The 20,302-nt window shown below is 48.2% G+C and overlaps 1 protein-coding gene across 1 annotated transcript in view; it reads right to left on the bottom strand.

The window, feature by feature from the left end:
• LOC144168172 (cytochrome P450 3A18-like) overlaps nucleotides 1-13,096 on the bottom strand; it is a 30,859-nt gene extending 17,763 nt beyond the window's left edge. Inside the window, exons 1-3 of the mRNA XM_077697208.1 lie at nucleotides 12,690-13,096; nucleotides 11,301-11,397; nucleotides 490-542 (exon numbers count right to left, since the gene is read on the bottom strand). Coding sequence (XP_077553334.1) covers nucleotides 490-542; nucleotides 11,301-11,397; nucleotides 12,690-12,748 — 209 coding nt within the window. The 5' untranslated portion in view covers nucleotides 12,749-13,096. The remainder of the gene's footprint in view (nucleotides 1-489; nucleotides 543-11,300; nucleotides 11,398-12,689) is intronic.
• Nucleotides 13,097-20,302: the final 7,206 nt, after the last annotated feature.

The raw sequence follows: 20,302 nt of genomic DNA, 5'->3' as shown, positions 1-20,302 counted from the left end.
GGCGTGGCGGCAACCTTCACGTTAAGGAGTTCTTCATTGTGCGTTGCCTAAAGTTGCCTGTTTGCTTCGAGTTGAGATAATTAGCTGAAATAATCGGGTTCCCATTTTGGATTTATTGAACTTTGGTTATCCTTAAATTCAAATACCACAGTGCGCTCTACGCAAATTCCTACAGGTAACACAAATTCAATGCGATTTGAGCTTACTTTTACGAAGGTACGCAGACATATTTGTTGTCAGCATAAAAGAGAGCTAAGAAGATTCGAATACGCACTCTATGTGCAAAATATAATCCTGAGGCACTGCTGCGGGGTGTACCTTTATTTGTACACCACACAAAACAGTAGCAACTGTTTCACGAGTTTAGAAATTGCGCTATGTTCGCGCCCACGTTTATCATTCGCAGAATTAGCCTCTGCTGGATAAATATAGTTTTCTTATCTCTCTCTCGGTTCCCCTACTCTGGCAAACTATGTGGCAAACACTCACCCAACAATATTGCCATATTGCTCGATCCAGTCACTGAACGCACGTGCGGCACCCTGGTTTTGTGAAGGCAAAAAACGCGACAATTACTTTAGTGCACTTCAACGTAAATGAAACAGCTCAGTCAAGGTGCTACTTGCATGTTCGCCCCTTCCAGAAACATAGTTATCAAGATTCTGGCTCGGGGATTTTTCACGTAGTAAGCTTCGTTTATAATGAGTTCACATGTGTAAACAAGCACAGAATACCCACTTTCTTGCAGATGCGTTTGGTGGCCAGCACGTAAAAGATGCAATTGTTACACAACGAGTCGGTGGTTATATCGCATACTTGTTTGTCTGAATGCAGGGATGTTGTCATACATACCAAACTAGCGAAGTTGGCAACCTAACAACAAAAAATTCACCGAGGTAGCTTGCAGCCCAACGGCTTGTATGTAAGTGTGGAGGAAGCAGGTGCGTCTAACTGGATTTCAATGCCCATTTTTAAAAGCTCATTTCAACTGGCATGCCAGACTGCGATGCAAATGTCGTTTCTCATAGGTTTGTCGTTTCGCCTGTCCGCTGCCGTCCGTCCGTATTTTTTTCTAGAACTTGTACTACGCTGTCTTTCGTCACCCATCCTAGCAAGATGTAATATGTTATTTATTTATTTATTTATTATACCCTCAGAACCAAAGGCATTACAGAGAGGAGTGGTACAAAAAAAGGCATAGAATGAGGTAACATGTTGCAAAAACGTGGTGTGGATAAAAAGGTAGCAAAGGTTTCCAAGTCAACAAAACACTCAACTCCAACTCAAACCTTTCAATTTTGTGGTATCAGCAATGCGTCGCCATAGGTAACCTGCGGGTTTTTACTGTGCGCGTAACCACCTTGTGAAAGTGGCATGTACATGTGCACATTTCATGGAGGTAGTGTAGAGATCTTATGTGCCTCAGGCGGCACCAGAAAACATTTTTAACTGCATAAAAGCGCTAATCACAGTTTTCTGAAGTGAAGTATAAAACAAAGTAATGCAGTGTTTGCATTCGGTGGGCAAATGCAAGGAAACACATGACACACTTGGAATTTCTCGTTAAAAACCACGTCTTTTATTACGCATTCAATCGAGTGACAATACTCTGAAGCGACGTTTTTAGGATAGTAGATTAAAAGTTTATTTTGCGAGCTTTGGCGCAGCGCCTTTGACATGGGAAATATGGCGCGTTTGCGTTAACTCTATGGAACACATGGGCTGAAAATTCTTATCACTGCACTACTACTGAAATTTGGTTGTCTTGGTTCTCTCCAGAGGTATAAAGTTTCAGAATACAATCGAAGAGTTACTTAATTTTACGTCCAACCAGGTCCCTTTCGTATGTTTAAGTTAATGAGGTATGTCATATGTGAAATAAAATGAGGATGAGAGTGCAGATTTGCCTCGCCTTTTTTCAACACAATGCCAGCGATGCCGGTTCTGATCCTTGATTTCGATTTTGAGAGACTGGGCGTTCTAGCCGTCTCCCTGTTCCAGCGAGTTGTCGTATTACTCGCACCGCAGCCACGCTGCCTGCACGCACGCACAGAGGTACGCGCACACACTCACGCCGACGAACGCACGCACGCACGCACATATGCACACCTCTGCACACGCATATAAAGGCACCCAATTGTCATCACACACTCTCACTCTAAAGAAAAATTATTTGGAATGAAATTTTCAGGTGACAGTGTATGGACGTATTGAATAGCCTTCCTTGGTATTCATTTGTACCCGCGCGACAAGTGTTATTGCAATTCGATGTCGAGATAACAGGTTAGAGCCTCCGTTTACACAAAAATTGATTCTAAACATCTTAATATTTTGTGTGTAGCCTCTTCGACTACACGAGAGGGCCCTGAACACTCAGAGATGTTCATCAGTTAATAGAGAAATAACATTATTATACAGCTCGAGAGTACATAACGTTTTCTGATATACATGCCATTGCCCCGTGCGCCTTTATTGATTCGTACTGTTTAAATTTGGTTCCACGTGAATTGGCCATCAGTTTACTAACTTGATTCATCCGATGTGATTTCGTAGGTGCATTTAATATAGGTTTTGATGGTTTCATTGAAAAAAGTTTGGTTTTAAAGTAATTGAATGGCTGTCCTTTATTCAGACTCAGCGGTGAGAAGGTAAACATGAAACAGTAGAAGGAACCGAATCTGTTTCTGTAGTAAAGTTAGTTTTAGATGTATTTCTCAAACGCTTTGACATACCTAACTTCTGGATGATACCCTTAATTTTCAGCGATGCTAGTAGCCCACATAAGCTCATTTTGTTACAACAGCAAACAACTGTTCAATACTAGGCATTGCTGCTTTTGAATGGTTGTGCTGCACACTGTCTTATTTTGCGTCCGGTGTAGTTACTGGGCCGTGACACTCATTTTTATATGAAAGCATGGATGGCTCATTGCGAGGGGAAAAGTTTTCTTAAAAATTAAAACGACCCCTGGGCATTTACGCCGTCGTGTTTTGACGGTAGATTTATAATACGCCTTGTGTTTTTACGTTTCTTTTTCATTTCTTCGCATTGCCGCACGAATCAAGTCAGCAACAGGGTTTGTAGTTGGGCCAGTTGCTACATAACTTTGACAGACAGCGCGATGCACGGGACAAAGCGCTTGTGTTGTCTTCTCTTTCCTTTGTCCCGTGCTTTGCGCTGTTTTGTTAAATGTAAGTCAGCAAGCCGACTGGCACACGGCACAGATTTCCTAGAATTATGTTTCTACAGGGGCGAAGTTGTGCGTGTTCTACTCATGGGCTCTCACATTCATGTGTCATGCGGAAGACACTAGTCTACAGTGTTTACGTTTCGACTTCACAGTTTTGTGAATTTTATGAAGCGGCCAGTTTATACCCTCGCAGCTACCGTATCCAGGCTAGTACCCGAAGGGGGCATGCGCATAATGAACAGAGCAACAACAATCACAATTCTCACTCTATTGCTCTCAATGTGCTCCCATTACTTTTAATAACTGGACAGAACTTTGACAAGTCTGCACATATCCGTAAAAAGTGAGCCAAAGCCGTACGTCGATGATCCTAGGAATGCTAAAGACTACAAGCAGCAGTACATCACAGACATATACCGGTCGCCTTGAAGGCGGTAGTGCACCCAACGATTTTATGAAATCAGCCAACAAAGAGTCTGTTCAGCGAAAAACGACAATCTGCACTAGTGAAAGAAATTCTGGAAATTGAATACAATGGATTACCTTTAATGATAGCTAAAAATCCTTCAGGTATTCCATGACGACTATTAAAAACTTTTGATTGCAGCAATGGTTTCAGTTTTTCGTGATCATTTACCCCAGTTTAGCGGGGAGGAGAAGGCTCTCATTGAACAGCCAATCACGCTTAGCGAAGTAGAGGCCGCTATGAAGGCGCTGAAAACTAATAGACTGCCAGGTCCAGACGGCCGCAATGGCGAATTCTATCAAACTTTTTGTACGCTCCTTCCCCGTGTTTTGCTGGCAGTCTTTTCAAAAGCCTATGAAGTTGATCCCCTACCTCCTATGTTTAACGTTCCTCATAATATAGTACTACCAAAACCTTGGACAGAAAACCATTTGAAAACTGTCCAAGGATATCGTCTAATTTCTCTGTGTAATGATCATTAAAAAATGTCTGCTAAACGTTTTTTAGTGTGCAGCTTGTTATAAATAGCCTAAATGGAGCCTATCAAACTAGCAAACTAGTGGAATTCCAAACCGAAGTGCTTAAAGGAACATACATATTGTTCTTTCACTATTAAAGTGTATTTAAGATAAATGAATCAAGTAGCACTAGTACAAACTAGATGTCGCAGACGCGCTAGGCCAAGTGTGATGCGGTTTTTGGTTTTCTCGACTTGACCACATAACATTGGGGATGTTTTGCTTGAGGGAATGAGGTGGTGTTATAACAAAAGTACCACAAGCCTTAGCTATATTGATTGTAGGGTTTTACGCGCCGACGCAACGCAGGCGATGAGGCGCGCCGTTGTGGAGGGCTCCGGATTAATTTTGACCACCTGGGGATCTTTAACGTGCGCCGACATCTCGTGCACACGGGCGTTTTTGCTTTTCGCCTCCATCAAAAAAGCGGCCGCCGCGGCCGGCAATCGAACCCGCGACCTTGTGCTCAGCAGCGCAACGCCTAGCCACTGAGCCACCATGGCGGGTGCCTTAGGGTTATTAGGGATCTGTCTGCTCCGGCCTATATTTTAATCTGCCTTTCGGCAAGGGTGCCCACTCTCTCCATTATTATTCACGTATACCTCCGACCACTATGTCTTAGTATAATTCGGAATACAAATGTTACGGGCTTCTAATTGAGTGTGACGTTATGGTCCCAGATTAGGCTGACGACATTGCCTACGCTTCCAGCGACAAAAAAGTGTTTTGGAAGTGCTACGTTTACGAAGCCAGTTTTGGGGAGTGGCTGGTGCTGCGATAAATCTCGAAGAGTCAAAGAGATTTTGACCCGGCGTGTGGGGTACTCGGCCAAGGTTTTTTGGAAGAATCACGTGCGGTTGTGGTGAACCACATTACCGAGTGTTCATCATGGCTACTTTTGAAACAGTGGACGTCACAGGGAGTCAGCGCTTAATAGAATTAAGCGTAAGGCAGAGTCATGAATAGGGCGAAAAATGTTTTTATTGCCTTTTATTAAGTGTGCAACGTTTTTTGTTTTTTGAAAGCTTCACGTCGTCTCTAGAAAAATATTCAAGACCCGTGTACGGTACTCGCTACCTTTGTGTGGACTTCATGCTTTAAACCCACGCGCGTAGATAATCTGTAACTTCTCTGATAATCTGGAGGTATTGGACTTGCCAAAATATTTTGCACCATCTGGTTTCTCGCTTTTTATTCGCTACAAATTGAAAACACCCGTTCCTACGGGTGGTGCTTCAACGTCAGTTGAGTCTACATTTGCTGTACTTATTTGCAACTGCAGTACTAATAAGGCTCCCCTGGGGTTTCTTAAAAAAGCGCAATGAAAGCTCGTGAATTCGAATCTCTGGGGAAGCAGAAAAACTACAAATTATCCGAATGCGTATTCTCGCCTCAACAACAACAAAAAAACAACACATTTATAATCTATTTATGCTTGCCTATAGATTGCGAAGGACTCGTTTATGCTAGTTTGTCTTTTATTGGATTACGACGTGGAGAGAAGTTTTCGGACTTGCGACACTCCGTGTGCAGATACAGTATTGCACAGACCAGCACAGGAAAATGTATTCAAAACCGCGGACTTTACAGTTTACTGCTGTTTACACTACAGCTAATTACTGACCACGATGTACGCTCGCATTCTAACCACCGCAAATGGGAGAGAACAGGTGAGCGAAAGACGGCGCGTTGCTGAAGCGTTGGTACACTTTCCACGGTCAGCGCATAAATTTGCGCCGAAATAACGAAGGTCCACGGCATAAGCATTCTACATTTTCCAAGGGAGGGAGTAGAAACCCCGAATTATTCGAATTTGTGAATTAACGGGGCCGAATAAACGCGGTTTTACTCTAGTGGAGACTTCTATTTTTTTAAGTCTGTTTCTACGTGTTTGATTTCTCCAGGAAGCAGACAACCCGTGTATGACTATGGATTGTGAGCTATACTTGAATGTTAGGGACGACACTATTCTATAACCTCTCAGACGTGTGTGCATTGAGCGGGCTGCGAAGACGTCGTTCTTTAAATTGCATAAGCAAAAAACTTTCTGTTAAAATGTGGCTACATTCTAAGGGATTTTTTTGTACCATGGTGTGAACTGTTGGCTGGGTAATGAACATGAACTGTGGGCCGTATTTTTGTACTGTGTATAGACGCAGTGTTCTCCTGAAACATTGAGCATTTTGTGCTGTCGAACCTAACGACGTAAGCCGCATTTCAACAAACAGCTATCGGTGAGGTTTTTATGTACACCAAGAAAGAATCACAGCAAAAATTGGCTATCCTCTGCGACCCTACGATGCTCTTCGGTGCTTGCGGTCTGCTCTCTGCCGCCCATACACACAGCTTGTGACCGAGATGCGTAAGAATTATAACCACCTCGTCAGACATTGAAATATTATTTTTCAATGGCTCCACGGCATATCTGGGAATGAACGTGTCAATAAAACGCTCATTATGACCATGAAAGTACCCAATTTGCCTGCATACCTATACGGCGCCCTGATGCTACAAGGTCACTGCCCCAATTTCCCGCAAGATCACGCTTGTAATTTAGAATATGCCAGAGTTTTCAAACTCTTGCTTGTACTTGCTCGACCCCGATCTGCAGTGTCGCTTACCTATAACATGCCACGTTCGGACGCCGCCCTACTGTGCCGCATGTTGATAGGAGTCGCTTTCACCGATGCTTACTCCTTCGCCATCGGTATGGATGATAGCACCGCTTGTGATGTGTATGCCCCGGATGAATCAATAGAACACATCTTGTGTCATTGTGCCCGATTGGCAAAGCAGAGGCAGCAATTGTAAACCGCACTCCGGAAGTTTGAGAACCACCCGTTAACTGCGCGGACTGTTTTGTGTCACGGGCGTTGCCCATCGCTCTCACAAACGGCCACGAAAGCGTTACTTCGTTTTTAAAGGCTGAGGCTTGTTTGAAAGGCTGCAGGAACATAAAGTAACGTATAACATTCGCCCATTCTACACGCCTACCAGTTCTCTTTTAGGCATTATTATCGATAGTTACCTTTACGGTTTCCTCAATATCCACTCCCCATTTTCATGTACCCTTTCATTTCTGGAAATCCTCCTTTCCCAGTTTCAATGCTTACGGTAGCCAACTGAACTCTTCTCTGGTTAACCTCCCTGCCTTTTATGTGCAGTAATATCCCTTCCTACTACAACGGAACATAGTAGAAATTAAGAAGAAGAAATGGACGTGGGCAGGGCATGTAATGCGAGGGCAAGATAACCGTTGGTCATTAAGGGTAACAGAGTGGATCCCTAGAGAAGGCAAGCGTAGCAGGGGCGGCAGAAAGTTAGATGGGCAGATGAGATCAAGAAGTTTGCAGGGAAAAATTGGTAGCAGTTAGCGCAGGACCGGGTAGTTGGAGATTAATGGGAGATGCCTTTGCTCTGCAGTGGGCGTAGATAGGCCGGTCATGATGATGATGATGGTGCGCACAACAGACAAGGAAGAAACGCTTTGACATCATGCCGTATGTTATTCGATTTCCTCCGCTGAACAGAGACAGTGCAGTTTCATATGATATCTTCCTGCCTGTAGTTTTGTTCAGTTTGTGAAGTGCTCATCGACTGTCATGCGGGCACTCTTCGTTCAACAAAATGGCTCTTTCTGGAGGAATGTGCGTGGGTGCGAAATGTGTTTGGTGCTCGTAGTGAGCCTCCACAAGAGCTCTACCTTCTTGAAGCGTGTTTTTGATACGACTTATGAATTGGATAAGAATCTCGAGTAGATTACGGGTAAGAACAGGCACAATTTGCGAGGCCAAAGTCACAGATAATTTAAAATATGATGCGGACCTCAAGCCTTATTTGTGGACCTCAAGCTCGGAAGTCTCCTGCCTTGGATAGGCATATTCAGTAGATTAATTCGTAACAGGCACCATTTTCAAGATAAAAAACACTGTTGAACCCTTAGGCTTAACGTCTCCTTACTTTGATATGTATGTTGACTAGAGTTGTTATCAAACGGCGCCATTTTCAAGATCCGTAGATTTATAATAAAAATGCATGCGTCTATGCATGTCTGTTCTTTGGGATGACCACCCTTAGTGCTCAAGTAAAATGTAATTTCCTTCCACATAAATTCCACATAAATTCCACCTTCCACATAAATTCTTTGTTGCCTGTACGTCGTCTTCTAATAACTTCCACTGGACATATACATCGACAGAGTTGAATGGGTCATTTTTTTTGGCAATTGTTCTCCTCTCTAATAGTTGCTTTGGCGTGTTTAATGTATCTCCCTTCCTGCTATAAAGAATTTTGTTAAAGTATGTGACATGCTTTTGTAAAAATTGTGGGATATGTGAGGGGTTCCTCGGGGGCTTGCCAGTACTCTGGGGTAGGCCACCACGCTAGCTCCCGGCGTGTCAACCACGCGGGCTCCCATGCCTACGGTAGCCCAGCGAGGTTCGCCAATACGAGAACACCGTAGACAGTAGTGTCGAAGCACAGCCGTTTATTTGGGGAATCCCAAAGCATGCGAGCACAAGGCTCGACGGCGTTCACGAATCACGCCGTCCGGGCCGTGACCGCGAACGGGAGGCAGGCACTCACGGCGCGCGACAAACAAAGCTCCCAGCTGAGATGCATGTGTCCATCACCGCCGCGATGTTCCGCCGATCTCGCCCCGACCGGGTCTCCGATGAGGCTCTCCCGACTGCCGCGTGCACACGCTCGCGCCGCCCGTGCCCGCGCGCCTATCCCCGCATACATCGGTGGTGCCATCTCTCGGGGGACGCCGACGAACCAGCGGAGCGCCGGACCGGTTTCAGCGCACAAGCGTCTCCCCCGAAGCGCGCACCGGCTAGGGATCGCAGGTCACGGTTCTCCACGATTTCCACACTCCTCCCCCCTAAAACTGGACGCCACTTGAGCTCGAGTGACGCCACCCTGCACCACACTCGTCACGAAGTCTCAAGTCAGCAAAACAGCCACCGAACGCCACTCCTATGCCAGTCCACACCAAGGGTCGCCACACCATGCCGTCGTCGCGATGCTCGCCCCACAAACCCGCAAACACATTCTATGGTTCCAAGTCTCTCACGGTTGGGCAGCACAGCAGGTTGGCAGGCCTGAGGTAGCCTGCAGCCGCAGCCGACGAATGCCGGGGTCGCGCCATGATGCGACCCCCACTCCCAGCTCGAGGTGGCAACAGGAACGGCCGCGCCCACAGCGGCTGCCCGAAGGCTCGTGCCGCTAGCGTAGGCGCCAGATCCCGCCGCCTTCTGGGTTCCGTGGCCGCTTCGGCCGCAGGTCCTCCCGAACGGTTGGCTGCCGCCCGGCAGCCCGGAGCAGCAACTGGAGGTAGATCCGCTGGCCGCGCTCGGCCCCGCCGGTGGTTCAGCAGGCCATCCTCGCTGTCCGTGGCAGTGGTGACTGGCGTGGCTCCCGGTGGTGCCCGTTTGCTGCAGGTCTCGCTATCACCGACTGGTGCAGACGATCCCTTACTTGAAGGCGGGAGCAGCGGGACTCCGCGATCTCCTGTGACTGGCCGGAAAGCTGCATGCCCGAGGGTACTCCCCCTTGCACGTTTGCCTGCTCGCGGAATTACGAGTCCGGCAACTGTGCTCCAGCAGCCACCCCCGCCTGGAGGCATCTTGCCTGACTATTACGGGGGGTCGGCATCGAAACACCCGTCCGAGTAATTTCGGCTTGGTGCGTTGGTCCGCAAAGCTGCGTTAGCATCAAGCAGGCGGGCTCCTGCAACTCACTCGCAGCAATACAACCTGCCGTAGAGCCAGCGGCAACCGCAATACCAGCGCCTTACGGGCGCACATCACCGGTATAGGTCGCCTGGGAGTCCGTCTCTTACTAAGACTGGCGATCTCTCGCGACCAACGAGCCCGCTGCCGAGCCGCGCGAAGCTCTTACTGCCTAAGCGCAATCTCTAGCGGAGAATTCACGGCATCGAGACGCACGCACTCCGGAAGCGAGGAGACAACGGTCGTATTGCTCCCGCTTCCCCCCGCAGCGAGAGGAGACTGATTCTTTAGCGCTACCCCTCGCTCTTTGTCAGGCGTCAAATCGGCAAACACTCCGCCTCGGGCTCGAAGCGCAGTAGCGGCGGGCTCATAGTGCGGCTTGCGAACTCCCAAACACCGCACCCTCGCTCGGTAGTATCCACCGCGCCTACGAGAAACTTCAACCGGCGCTGCCGGCGCGACTGTGCGGGGACGGCGCTACGATGAAGGCGACCCGCCGCCATTTGGAACAAGGCCTACGCACCTCCCGTCTCGCAAGCGGGCCGCGACGGCGGTGCTCGGAAGTACTCTTCTGACGCAGCGCCTGGTGAGTGTAGGAAGGTTCACACATTTGCCGTCACGGCTGTATCGGGCATCCTAACTGTCTGCCTGCGACCGACTGGCACGAGGCGTTTCGTCCGAAGTCTTCCGGACAAAGGGTAGCGGGCTACGACTGCAGCAACGCATTTCTCGGAGAGCTAGCAACCTCGAATTCGTCTGAAGACGAGACCCACGTTCGGGCACCATGTGGGATATGTGAGCGGTTCCTCGGGGAACCCCTCACATATGGGGTAGGCCACCACACTAGCTCCCGGCGTGTCACCCACGCGGGCTCCCATGCCTACGGCAGCCCAGCGAGGTTCGCCGATACGAGAACACAGTAGACAGTAGTGCCGAAGCACAGCCGTTTATTTGGGGAATCCCAAAGCATGCGAGAACAAGGCTCGACGGCGTTCACGAATCACGCCGTCCGGGCAGCGACTGCGAACGGGAGCCAGGCACTCACGGCGCGCGACAAACAAAGCTCCCACCTGAGATGCATGTATCCATCACCGCGATGTTCCGCCGATCTCGCCCCGACCGGGTCTCCCACGAGACTCTCCCGTCTCCCCGACGTTCGTTGCACCCGCGCCCGTGCGCCTATGCCGCACACATCAATTGTGCCATCTCTCGGGGGACGCCGACGAACCAGCGGAGCGCCGGACCGGTTTCAGCGCACAAGCGTCTCTCCCGAAGCGCGCGCCGGCTCAGGATTATAGGTCGCGGTTCTCCACGATTCCCACAAAATTAGCGCTCAATCGGTGATTTGCAGAGGAAACATCCTTTGTACTTTGGGCACAGGCATTTGTACTCACCTTCTTTTTGATTTCGTAGATGTTTCCATGTATAAAACTTGGCGTTGGTCCAGGAATTCCCAGTCTCTCAAAGAGAGAAAACCTTCTTCGACGCCAACTACAAAACGTTTTATGCAATATTAAGGCTTGAAACAAAGGACAGTTCATTGCTGCTAGTAAAAGGGGTGAGCGCATTAATACGAAAACATAAGCTATGAGTGAACAAATGAAGGAATAAAAAAAGCAAGTCAGCAAGAAGGCATTAATGCCACCTGGAAGACACATTTCATTTATTCTCTCTGCGTTCTAGGCTCGTGAACGTGGAATGAGGGCCTCTCTCAACATGGGCCTTGAGAAGATGGCATTGCATGTATATCTGCCGAAAAAGTCGCCTTGTCATTCTAAACGAAGGTCCACAATGGTATGTGTGGAGTGAGTATATGATTGTAGGTTCATGATGAAGTAAGAAGTGAATATGTGGTTATACGTCAGGGCGGCAGCAACGGCATAATTTGAACGCGGCGCAGTTTGCAGTTGTGAATTTTTTCAACTTTTTTTTGAAGTTGTTCGGAATCTTCTTTACAACTTTCGGATTTTCGGGGCCGTACACGTTTCGGAACGGACACTGATCTTACACTTTCATTCGAAAACAAACCTAGGTGCCGATGTTGTGGTTCCCTCTCTGGAAAGATTGGGCCTGTCTCGGGGGTTCAGAACTCATGATGTGCCAGCGGCTTTTATTAAAAATAAAGTAAACGAAAAATGTGCCTAAGAATGCAGAGAAGTTCGAACCTGTTTTTGAGACTACTAACGACACTGCATAATTAAAAAAGGGTCAGGGACTACCGTAAAAAAATATTTTTGCCCATGCATGGAAATTTTTGCCTCCTTTCAGGGGAGCAAATTTAATAAAACTCGACGTTTTTTACGGTCGAAAAGGAAAAAAAAAAACTTGCGCATAAGCTTATCAAGTCCGCTTTCTTCAGCTTTAAAAAAAACCTTTATTCCGTGAATCGCTCTTCCACGTTTCAGAGGAATTCGCCCTTTCCGTTTTGTTGACCAGTTTTTCATTTTCCGCTCAATACCTCAACCACCGCAGTGCGTAGGAACGCGGACGTTCAGGTAGATTTATTATACAAAAAGACAGAAAGAATATGAAGTTCGTAACTGAAACATGGGCATCAGTCGCAGCATCCTGAAAAGTTTGTTGGGGAGTCATTACGTATGCATTCGGGATAGCTGGAAACTTACAAGCCTATATTAATTTCTACACCGCGACGTTCCGCAGACCTCATTGGCAGAAGTTCTCAGAAAGGCTTTAGTGGGAGGTAAACAAGGCAGTTAGTGTGCTCAGACTTCCCCCACAGACAAAAAACTATTACTATGAAGAAGGTCCAGTAAATCACTCACGTGTACCACAGCGATAACAGAAGCGCCGATAGCAGCACCGTCAAGGAAGCGATCATCATGTTTGCCCTCCTGGACGACGGGTTCTGGTTTCTTGTTATTCGGCAAAGCCGGATCACATATATATGATGTTTTAATCAAGGCCATGGCGCGCACCATGAGATAAACGTCAGGTTCGACCATGAAATGAGCACACTTGCTGCCACAAAAGCAGCTGCCTTGTTGCTTTTGTTTGTTTATTGCAGTTTAAATTTTGTTTACTTCAAATATTCTTTCTGCACCAGATGTAAAATGTCCGTTAGGACCGTCCGCCACGAGGCTGTATATCGGATGTTAGGAGCTTTGGTACTGTAACGAATGGAATAAAAACGATGTAGAGATTTCTAGTTTAACTTAGATTAGACACCTCCGGGGCGAAGTTCACAAAGAGCAGCCCTCGAAATGAACTGAAAAGAATTATTTTTCGTCAGGAGCACCCAATGCGCATCCACGGCCTTTAGTATTACATGACAAAACAGGGCTCTTGACGTCACTGTTGTTGTCGCAGATGGGTGGTTTGGGCTAGCGCCGCAGAGCGAGGGAGCGGGCTCGCTCGATATAGCGCGATCGTTCAAGCCACCTGTAGTGGCACATTCCTAGGCAGCCCGACGTCACGGCCAAAACTGTTACGTCATCACCAGGTGCTGCCGCGCTACAGCAGCAACAGCAGCCAGCTCCTTGGGCATGCTAAGGAAGGCCTGGCTATGGCGCAGGCCTGATGTCGCCAGTTTGGTAGAAGGCGCCATTGTAGGCGCTCTACGTGCCGTGCTGATTCTGATGTCGACATGGTATTAGTTTTGAGCTGTGCACCTCGTGTGTGCAAAGATAAAAATTGATTTAAAATATGTTCAGCAAACGCTTACGGTTGAAACTTCCTTGGAGACGTTTCCATACACAAAACAAGCTTTTTACACAGTTAAGTCAGCATTGGCGTTATGTGACTTTGCTCTTTTGGGCTTAGCCAGTGACGCATACACTCGGCCCTAGTAGAAGAGAAGTCAGGGTCAGGGTTTCGGAGTCTGCTGTGTTTGGGGTACGAAACTGCGGTATTTTGGACTTGTCCACCGACGAGTTTTAAGGACATCGTCTTCAGTATCCAAGAAATTTTGATGAGGCACTCTATGTAGCAGCCAGTCGCGGGTTTGAACTCAGCATGCGTGATGAGCGACCTTGAGTTGTGCCTGTTGTTTGAGTAGTAGGCGTTCTTTGTAAGCGATCGAATATTCGGTTCCAGTTTTGCCTGTCTGGTTGGTCTACGTATTCATCGCCTTGCTCGGTAAAGTAAGCCATGCGATCCTGTAGTTTGTGGTTTCACTTTTGTTTCGCCCACGTCTATGTAAAGCTGCGGCGGGCCTTTCACATATGTTAGACATGAGGGTCTGATTCTAGATTTATTGACTATTTCAATTTCTTTACTCGTTCTGTTCGGACTTAAACCAGTTCACACGTCCATTGTGCGAGGCCCATGCTGATTGTTGATGGCCATTTTCGCCTCGAAATTATTTCAGACTTTTAGTTCAGACTTCCTTCAAGGACCTGATATCTCATACTCGGACAATGTATCTCTACCTATCCTGTCTCCGCAAGATGGCGTCTTCCAAATTTAAAGGCAAGTCTTGGCTCCACACGGCGTCATTCTCTAACAGCGGTCGTTGGTTGGTCTTCAAGGAAGGCTTCGATAACCTAAAACAATCTGACATTTGCCGCAATCTCAGCTGTATGCAATGTAGCCTGCGTGCATAAAGCTAGTGTAAATAATTCCTGTCCTAACATCAAGCCCGGGGACTAGTTTCTGGACCCACACCTATTGGAAACTACGTTGCAGGAAAGGGTGCGGTACTCAACCTGTTCCTATGTTACGCTTCTCTCAAAAGCCTTTTCTTGCTGCCTTCATAGGCTTTATCCTCAGTGGCCCAACCACAGCGCACTCCTACGTAAAAGAAGAGCTTGATACGTGTCTTTTGCGAAGCCTACAAGCAGATGCTTGGCGTCTCAAAAACTCACTACTCCAACTGGCTCTTTGCGCGATATATCTGTGACTCTCACCTCAGCCCCCAGCCATTACGCCATTCGGCAGCTTCGCACTGTCTGACCCTAGTACACCTCGCGGGTCTTATCTGCCCCCTACAGCATCTGTCAACCAAGACCACATCTTATAGCAATATTTTTTTGCATATGCGGAATACGGACAAGTGTAGCCCCGCCCTAACCTCTTGCCCTAAAATACGGCGACCCATTTTCGTCACGCTATCATAACACGGGAGGCAGGCATTTATGTGCACATCTCCCGAAATCAGGAAACTACTGTAATAGTTCCGTCTTGAAATTTACTAACACCGATTATGGGATAAAAGCCCTCACCTTGGTTGTTACTGATATTGTAATATGACACCGCACGCACCGTTAGCGAACTCAACGAACCCCCCTCCCCCCCTATTGATACATATCACTTCTGCAACTAGGCTTGGGCTATGAATCAAACAACCCGCCTCCCACATACCTCCAGCAGCTAGTACTACCTTTACTTCACGTACTCCTCATCACTCTATCATCTGATGGGCGGATGACATACGTTCACTTATTTCCCCCGCTAACAATTTTCTTTCGTGCCAGCTTTTGCTACGCGCAGTCTCCTGCTTTTCCCGCGCTGGCCAGCAGCATCTGGTAAAGAGGGCTGTCTGAGCAGTGACGACCGAGAGAGTCGTCGAATACAGGCCACCCCGAAGGCCCCCGTTTAAAGTAACACCCTCTAAGTATGTTTCCTCTCTCGTATATTAGTAGAAAGCAGCAGAATCGGCATACATCATCACTTTTTCGCCTCAGAATTGGCAAGCGACAGCAAGGACTGACGATTGTTGCTTGTTTCTTTTTAATCAAAACGATGCAAATTATGAGTTATCATCTGAGATCCCATACATGCATTGGCGAAGCGGGGAACTTGCGTTTCGTACCGGGGAAATAAATGAAATAAAAGATTTCAACGGCGGCTTTTACCAGTAAGAAATAGATGCTAAGTATAGCAAAATAATCAAGTGGTTTTCGAAAATTGCGATGTCGGAGGTGGCAGTGAAATTAGTGGTAGAGCCCGAAGTTTTATTGGTGTATGTTTGCTACACTGCAGGGTCACGGAAATTGTCCTTTTAATGTGAACCACTGTCACGTTTTCCGGCACGTCTCGACCAGCTCAGAAGAATGAACACAGGAGAATCGTTGGCACATTTACCACCGCACACATTTATTATGCACAACTAAAACCCCTAATCAAAATAAACAACAAAGCAAACAAAGAACTCAGCCAAAGAAATTTCTAAATACTAATCTCTAAGAAACAAACCCATCCAGAAGTCGCTACGATGAAGTCCCTACCAAAGCAACCCGTCCTAGTTCCAGTCTATACAACGTCCATGTTAACAATCCTGACAACAATGGTCATATAATACCAAGTCCCAAGCGGACGAGCCTACCGCTGCCTCCGGCGGGGATGTATCGTACCCATAGCGTGGCCGTGACACAATGGTAGTCGTAGTTGTCCGCTGCAGCGGTGCCGGTGGTGGTGATACCGATGTAGTTGTGCGCGGTAGTCACACGGTGGGCCTCTTTTCAGCTGCCCCTCGTGGTAGCCCTCGTAGCAGGAAGCAACCCCTTGCCTCGGGGCAGTCGCTCTGGAAGCAGGTAGCACCGGGGAGCTCCGGGAACTTCGTCGCGTGGGAACCGCCAAGGCGTTAGTTGACGGTGCGTGCTCGCTGTACGCACGCGCCCGACCGTCGCCGCTGGGGCCACCAAACCGCAGATTGGTGGTACGACGCAGAAGTTGGAGCCGATGCCACGTTGGTCTACTTCGGCCCAGGCTGACGTGGCTCTGGTAGATGGCATGACCTCGTACAGTCGGCTTCTTCCTCGGACCCATGCCACCCGACCTTCCTGCTGTGGCATTCTTTTAATCTCTCTCTCTCCCGGCCGTGGCCCCGGGATTAAATAGCCTTAGCCCGGCCGTTGCGGTCCTGTTGCATTCGCTGCGCCCGTTTCCGCCGCACGGGACACCACCACATTGGTTATTTCTCCACGTGCCTCTATCGCGTCACCTCGTCATTATTCCGCCCTCTTCGGGGGAAATTTGCATTCTCTTTCTTCGTCTTCATCTTCGTCAGCCTCTGTCTCCGCTATGACACTTCATCTTTATTCCCAAGGGGGATTGCCCCCTTAATCATGACAATGGGTCCCCTCTTCAAAAGTTTTTTCCCAAAAACCGCTCAATTTTCGCCGATGTATCTTCTTTTCACCACCACTGTTTTCTTCTTTCGTCGTACTTTTCACTTAACGCTTCACTTCACCTTCACTTTTTCCACACTTGTCTGTAGTTCACTCATGCCTACACAACACGCACAGTTGGTTCACACCACGTTCCCATTCTATCACCAATACATCACTTTCTCAAACACCGAAATACTCAAACTCTTCAACACATCACTGCAATCAATCACTTCAATTATTTTTATTCGACAACACACTTTCCTAATCCACACCTAATAACGTCTTTTCCTCCTGCTACTCTTCCATCGGCACTTTTCAATGGCTTTTATACCTACACTTCATTCACTGACACGACTCTACTCATACAATCTGTTCGATCACATCAGCAAATCAAACCCATGAATTTTCTAATATTCGACATCCCTATTTCTCATTTGGAACTTTGTCACTCACTCATTCAGATCCCCAACCTTGCCTTTTCACCATACTCACAACGTATTCATCATCGTTATAGGTCCTATTACGGTACACGTCATCTCCATGATTTCACCCAGTTTTTTTTACTTCATCCTCACTCTTCCGCAAACACAGCACTCTGCCATATTGCCTTTAAAATTGTTTAGTGGTTGAACGCGCATTCTGTTTCCCTTATCCCCACGCCAACTACCCGTGCACGATGTCTCATTCCGGTGGTGGCTTAGGATAGGCTGCCTTTGCATCTCACCAGCAATTTTATCCCTTATCCACGCCCATCCGACATGCTCCGATTTATCTCACATATTCCCGCACGTCACTGTGTAGACGCGGCCAAAAGAATTCTTTAGTAATTGTGGCAATTGTCCGCTGGACTCCCTGATGTCCCGCCATAATCCTGTCGTTGCCTAGGCTAAACAGGGAATGTCGAAGACCCGTTGGCACTACAATCTGCCTTATTTCCCTGCAAGAGCTGAAAACGCATCGGCGAAACAAGACGCCCTTCACTAGCAGAAATTTGACACCGCACGACATCGCTTTCTCCGAAATTAATCTCCCACCTTTTCAAAGCACTCTTTCAGCGAAACATCTTTTCGTTGCTGCTCCTCCAGCTCATCTGGTGTAACAGTCAACACTCGCGACACGGGCGGGAATCTGGAGTGCTCTCGTCCGTTTTTCTTTAGATTTAGCTCCAGTTTGCACTGCCGATATTATCTACCCCATCTCGTCCCTTTCCAGTTCAGGCTCCTAATAGGCTGTTCTGTTCTCTGCTGTTTGAACTTCCTCTGAGGCTTCCAATTGAAATCTGAATCATACACCTTCTTTACCCCCGCGATGTTTCTCTATATAGGATCGTTCGATGAATCCTTCATGCACTTCGCCTTCAATTTTCATGAGTAGTTAGGAGTTCAGACTTCAATCTCCGCCTCTGAAAGCCATTTCTCCGTATGGTCTACCATGATGATAACTGACTTATCTCCAGTAAAGTCCTCATCCCTCAAAAAGCTTCCCCGTACAATTACCGTATTAGAGCCACTGTCACTCAACACCGACACCCGCTGCCCCCTTATTTCTCCGTACACGAGGGCATTTGCGGATCTGTGTCCATCGCTGGGTCCTCATTATGCTCTGCCACCACCTCTACCTGGACCTCTTTGTCTTCCTGCTTAGAAAGCGCTCTAGGCCTATCTCTGGGGCACAGCATGCAAGCCACTGTACGCAAGCCACCAAGTCGCTTGCTTACGGGCCTACCGCTGCCTCCGGCGCTGATGTGCCGTACCCATAGCGTGGCCGTGACACGCTCGTATTAGTAGTTGTCCGCTACTGCAGTGCCGGTGGTGGTGATACCGATTTAGTTGTGCCCGGTAGTCACCCGGTGGACTGCTCTTCAGCTACCCCTCGTGGTAGCCCTCATAGCCGGAAGCAACCCCTGGCCTCGGGGCCGACGCCGTGGAAGCAGGTAGCACCGGGGAGCTCCGGGAACGTCGCCGCTGGGGCCACCAAAGCGCAGGTTGGTGGTACGACGCAGAAGTAGGAGCCGATGCCACGTTGGTCCACTTCGGCCCAGTCTGACGTGGCTCTGGTTGATGGAGTGGCCTCGTACCATCGGCTTGTTCCTCGAACTCGTGCCACCTGACCTTCCTGCTGTAGCGTTCTTCTGATCTCTCTCTCTCCCGGCCTGTGCCTCGAGATTAAATAGCCTTTGACCGGCCGTCGCAGCACTGTTGCATTCGCTGTGCCCGTGTCCACCGCACGGGTACCCACCACATTGGTTATTTCTCCACGCGCCTCCATCGCGTCACGTCGCCATTAGTCCACCCTCTTCGCCGGAAATTTGCATTCTCTTTCTTCATCTTCATCTTCGTCGGCCTCTGGCTCCGCTGTCACACGTCATCTTTATTCCCAAGGGGGATCGCTCCCTTAATTATGACAACCACACAGAAAAAATCCCGGGCCATCTCCACTAACATACACACTAAACTTTCTTACACCCTTTTAACTGCAGAGCATTTCAGTAACTCACGATGTCACCCGCGTTGGCGTCCGGAGTCCGCATCGCTACCCCTACACTATATAAAAAAGAATACTTAACGGCGCAAGGTTTCGATCACACGACTCTGCGGGCGGAACGCAAGGTACATGATGCTCAACCCACTGGGCCACAAAGCCGACACAGAGCGGAAGGTTACGAACGCGCCTTATATCCTTGACTCATTCAACCGTTGGCCACAGGTGCGCCCTTTCCCCCGCATCCTCCTCGCCTTCTCTCCGCTCGCAACACCCTCTCTCGCCGCGTTCGGTTTGGCCGCACAACAGGTGGGGACGTGCGCAACACCCTCTCTCGCCGCGTTGGGCTAGCCACCTTACGTTGGGTTCGCGCTGGCATTGGTTTGAATTCGATTGGATTGGATTGGTTTGGATTGGATTAAAGTGGATTGTGTTGCGTCATAGCCGCGCCACGTTGCGTCATAGCCGCTCCATGTTGCGTCATAGCCGCGGCAGGGGGTTCACGGCACGTTTAACGTTTCACCATCGACTTCATAGACAATGTCTACGCTGGAAGACAACAATTGCAACAACAACCAATACGTAATTCCTACGACTTGCAGGCGCGCCCTCCGCGGAAATGCTCTGCATTTGATCGTGCCCCTCGCGAGGGGGATGTTTCTTTTTCTAAAGCAGCCTGCTAGCGAACGCGCACAATGTTTTATGTTTGGCTGAAAAGGGTGTACGAATCTTGTTTCTTGGCGAACACCTTTAAAAGGTGTTTTGGCGAAAAAAAGGTGTACGGATGAAGACAGAATGTTCGTGTGAACACCCTAAAAAGGGTGTAAGGTTGCTCAATACCCTAA

The sequence above is a fragment of the Haemaphysalis longicornis genome, unplaced genomic scaffold (genome assembly GCF_048455015.1).
Source record: "Haemaphysalis longicornis isolate Haplotype H1 unplaced genomic scaffold, Haemaphysalis longicornis Haplotype H1 scaffold_2, whole genome shotgun sequence".
NCBI lineage: Eukaryota > Metazoa > Arthropoda > Arachnida > Ixodida > Ixodidae > Haemaphysalis > Haemaphysalis longicornis.
Note: the sequence above shows the minus strand (reverse complement) of the source record. Positions and strands in the feature narration are given on the sequence as shown.